The 4,120-nt window shown below is 36.2% G+C and overlaps 1 protein-coding gene across 1 annotated transcript; it reads left to right on the top strand.

Annotated features, from left to right (window-relative positions):
- The first annotated feature begins 2,242 nt into the window (after positions 1-2,242).
- Positions 2,243-3,490, top strand: LOC139867953 (uncharacterized). Its single transcript, XM_071856296.1, has one exon. It carries the CDS (start codon positions 2,243-2,245, stop codon positions 3,488-3,490), a length of 1,248 nt encoding a protein of 415 aa, XP_071712397.1.
- The last annotated feature ends 630 nt before the right edge of the window (positions 3,491-4,120 follow it).

Here is a 4,120-nt window from a genome sequence, read left to right as displayed (position 1 = left end):
TATAAAAAGCGAAAGCCTTCGTCAAATTATTCTTATTCCCGAAGTCAAATATTCCAACTAATTGGGGATTCGAATTGTAACAAGGTTTTAATACTTTGTTTAATGAATACACTAGGTTATCGACTGCGTGTAAACCAAGGTTTTACTACTTTGTTAACAATTACACCAATTACCCTTGAATGTAATTCACCCCTGTTTCAACAAGTCTATTAACTATTAATCCAGTTCCGTGTCCGGTAAAATGAATAATTATTGGTATTTATAGATATCCCGCCCACCGTACCCAGTCAAGCGTATGTGGTTATATATAAATACGTCGAATTATAAGTTTGTATATTAAATTAACAAGGTATTGTTTAGTTAATATAAAACCCATTAATAGCCCATAGTCTAATTTCCACAAGAGTCGTTCTTTTGTCCAAACTCCAATTATGGTACAAAGCCCAATTACCCAATTTTAGTAATTAGCCCAACATCATGATTACTTCGGATTAAATAAGCATAATAATTACTTAGCTACGAGACATTAATGTAAAAAGGTTGAACATAAATTACAATGATTAAAAATAGCATAGCGTTACACGGACAGAATTTCGACTTACACCCTTACAATATTCGCTAACATACCCTTATTATTAGAATTAAAATTAAAATTAAAATTAAAATTATAATATATATATATATATATATATATATATATATATATATATATATATATATATATATATATATATATATATATATATATATATATATATATATATATATATATATATAATAATACGTTTATGAGAGAAGAAGAAAAAAGATGTATTTTGCGATCAGAATTCGGTTGCTTTTATAGGGATTTTCAGAATTTGGGCCTCCGCGACTCGCGGCCCTTTTGGCCTTCAAACTCCGCGAGTCGCGGAGTTTGCTTTCACAGCTCACACAAGTTTGGCTCTTTGTTTACCGACGGTTTTAAATATTTATATAATATATAAATAATTATAAGAATTATTTAAATATTATATTATATTTATGTGCATAGTTGACTTGTAATTTTTAGTCCGTTGCGTCGAGCGTTGAGAGTTGACTCTGGTCCCGGTTCCGGATTTTCGAACGTCCTTGCGTACAATTTAATATCTTGTACTTTGCGTTTTGAATCTTGTACTCTTGTAATTTCGAGACGTTTCTTATCAATAATTGGAACCTCTTTGATTGTATTTTGTACTTTTGAGCTTTTTGGTCGTTTGCGTCTTCAATTCGTCGAATCTGTCTTTTGTCTTCACCTTTTATTATTTAAACGAATATCACTTGTAAATAGAACAATTGCAACTAAAAGCTTGTCTTTCTTGAGGAATAATGCTATGAAATATATGTTCGTTTTTAGCATTATCATATGGAAAACCAGCTAATTAATAAACTTGGGAGGAAAGGAGATGCTAAAAGAAAGTGGGAAGAGATAGAGCAAAAAGACTCTAAGGGTGAACCCGACAAACGCTATAAAGGAACCCTTCCTTGTTGCCAAAGGTGTAAGGAACATCACCTTGGGAAATGTAACGCTATGTGCTCCAAATTTAAGAAAGTGGGTCACATAGCCAAAAATTGTAGAGTTACGATTCCCACAACTCAAACTTCTGCAACCAAAGCTAATGCAACCATTCCTACTTGCAATATATGTGGAGGAGTAGGCCACCACAAGCATTAATACCCGAATGGGAAAAAGGATCAACACAAACCCTCCATTTCAATGAAGGACTGATAATCCTCAGGATTTTCGTTTCGTCCATTATGTCTATTTCATTTATGTAAAGGCATTGTCTATCGTACTTCTCATTTCCTTCTATGTGTAATAAGGATGATTTATCCATTTGTTGTTAATAACAAGTTAAGTGGTTGTTTTTATATGTCTTGACTTATCTTGTCATATGTGTGTGATTATGTGATTATTATTGATGATAATTACATATTATAATTATTACACCATAACTCTTCAACTAATACTATAATTATGTATTGAAGAACAATGGCTGGAGAACAACAACCAAGTAACAACATCAACTCTCATAACGTTACTCTCACAAATGAGTAATTTCAACAACTCCTTGTTGCCGCTCAAGGCAGCAACAATAATCAAAACAACAACAACGGAAATCGAAACTCTCCGAATTCATGCTCACATAAAGAATTTATGAATTGTAAGCCACCAAGCTATAAAGGAACCGAAGGACCAATTGAACTAAACCGCTGGTTCGAAAAGATGGAATCTGTGTTTCGTTTGTGTAACTGCGGTGAAGCTGACAAGGTCAAGTATGCTACTGGAAATCTATCTGGTGGAGCTTTAACTTGGTGGACTGCATATGCTGGTACAGTTGGATGGACTGCTGCCCTAGCCATACCATGGGAAACATTAAAAACCATGCTGGCTGGTAAGTATTGTCCCAGGAATCAAGTCCTGAAATTTGAAGTCGAATTCTGGGAGTTAAGAATGAAAAATCTTGAAGTTGAAGAATACAGCAACCGATTTCTGGAGCTAGCTGCTCTATGCCCTAGTATGGTTACTCCTGAAAGCAAGAAGATTGAAAAGTATATCATCGGTCTTCCTCCTCAGATTCAGGGGAATGTTATAGCTGCTGGTAAAGAAACTATTGAGACTACGATGTTGATGACTCAAAATCTGGTTATGGCTGTGAGAAGAAATGCCAAGGAAAAACAGACCGAAGTGAAGGCTACTGATAAAAAAAGAAAGTTTGAGCCTACTCAAGGTACATGTCAGAATTCAAACAAGAAGGTTGGTGATACTATAAAAAGTGGTTATATTGGAACAAAGCCGCTATGTAATCACTGTGATAGGCATCATTATGGGTTTTGCACTGCTGTGTGCGGAAAATGTAAGAAGATTGGTCACTCAGCCAAGAATTGCAAGGTTGGTCTGCCTACTATAAATACAAATCAAACCGGGCCTACTTGTTTCTGTTATGGGGAAAAGGGGCATTACAAAACCAACTGCCCTAAGAACAATACTGCAACAACTGGTAATGCTAAGGGAAGAGCATTCGTCATGACTGCTGAAGAAGCTAGGGACGACGATGACGTCATTACTGGTACATTTCTTGTCAACAACTGCTATGCTTCTGTTTTATTCGATACTGGTGCTGATAGAAGTTATGTGTCTACTGAATTCTGTGCCTTATTTGATGAGAACCCTCAAAACTTAGACACTAAGTGTCTTGTAGAAATGGCCAACAGGAAATTTATAAAAGTTGACCGGATGTACAAGGAATGTAATCTGACTCTAGCCAATAAAAACTTCAAGGTTGACTTATTGCCTGTTGAACTAGGAAGATTTGATGTAGTCTTAGGGATGGATTGGTTATCCCCGATGAAAGTGGGTATCCAGTGTTTTGATAAGACAATTAATATTCCTCTCGAAACTGGTGAAATTCTTGTTATCCAAGGAGATAAGAGTGGTTCCAAACTTAATCTTATCTCATGCATCAAAACCTGAAAGTACCTTATGAAAGGATGTCAAGCTATTTTGGCTCACATAAAGGAAGTCAAGCCAGATGAACGGCGTATTGAAGACGTTCTTATTGTTAAAGACTTTCCTGAAGTTTTTCCTGATGAACTCCCTGGTCTTCCACCACAAAGACAAGTTGAGTTTCAAATCGATTTGATACCCGGTGCTGCACCTATTGCAAAGGGACCATACCAACTAGCTCCATCAGAAATGAAAGAGCTATCTATGCAACTACAAGAGCTTCTGGAGAAAGGATTCATTCGTCCTAGCTCATCACCGTGGGGAGCACCTATATTGTTCGTCAAAAAGAAAGATGGTTCAATGAGGATGTGTATCGACTATCGCGAACTAAACAAGTTGACCGTCAAGAATTGTTATCCTCTCCCTAGAATCGATGACTTGTTTGATCAGTTACAAGGATCAAGCATCTATTCCAAGATTGACCTGAGATCTGGATATCATCAACTTAAAGTTAAGGAATCCGATGTTTCCAAGACTGCCTTCCGGACTCGTTACGGACATTACGAATTTTTGGTAATGCCCTTTGGGTTAACTAACGCTCCTGCTGTGTTCATGGATCTCATGAACCGTGTATGCAAGCCTTATCTCGATAAGTTT

This window comes from Rutidosis leptorrhynchoides, chromosome 9 (genome assembly GCF_046630445.1).
Source record: "Rutidosis leptorrhynchoides isolate AG116_Rl617_1_P2 chromosome 9, CSIRO_AGI_Rlap_v1, whole genome shotgun sequence".
NCBI classification, from domain to species: Eukaryota; Viridiplantae; Streptophyta; class Magnoliopsida; order Asterales; family Asteraceae; genus Rutidosis; species Rutidosis leptorrhynchoides.
Note: the sequence above shows the minus strand (reverse complement) of the source record. Positions and strands in the feature narration are given on the sequence as shown.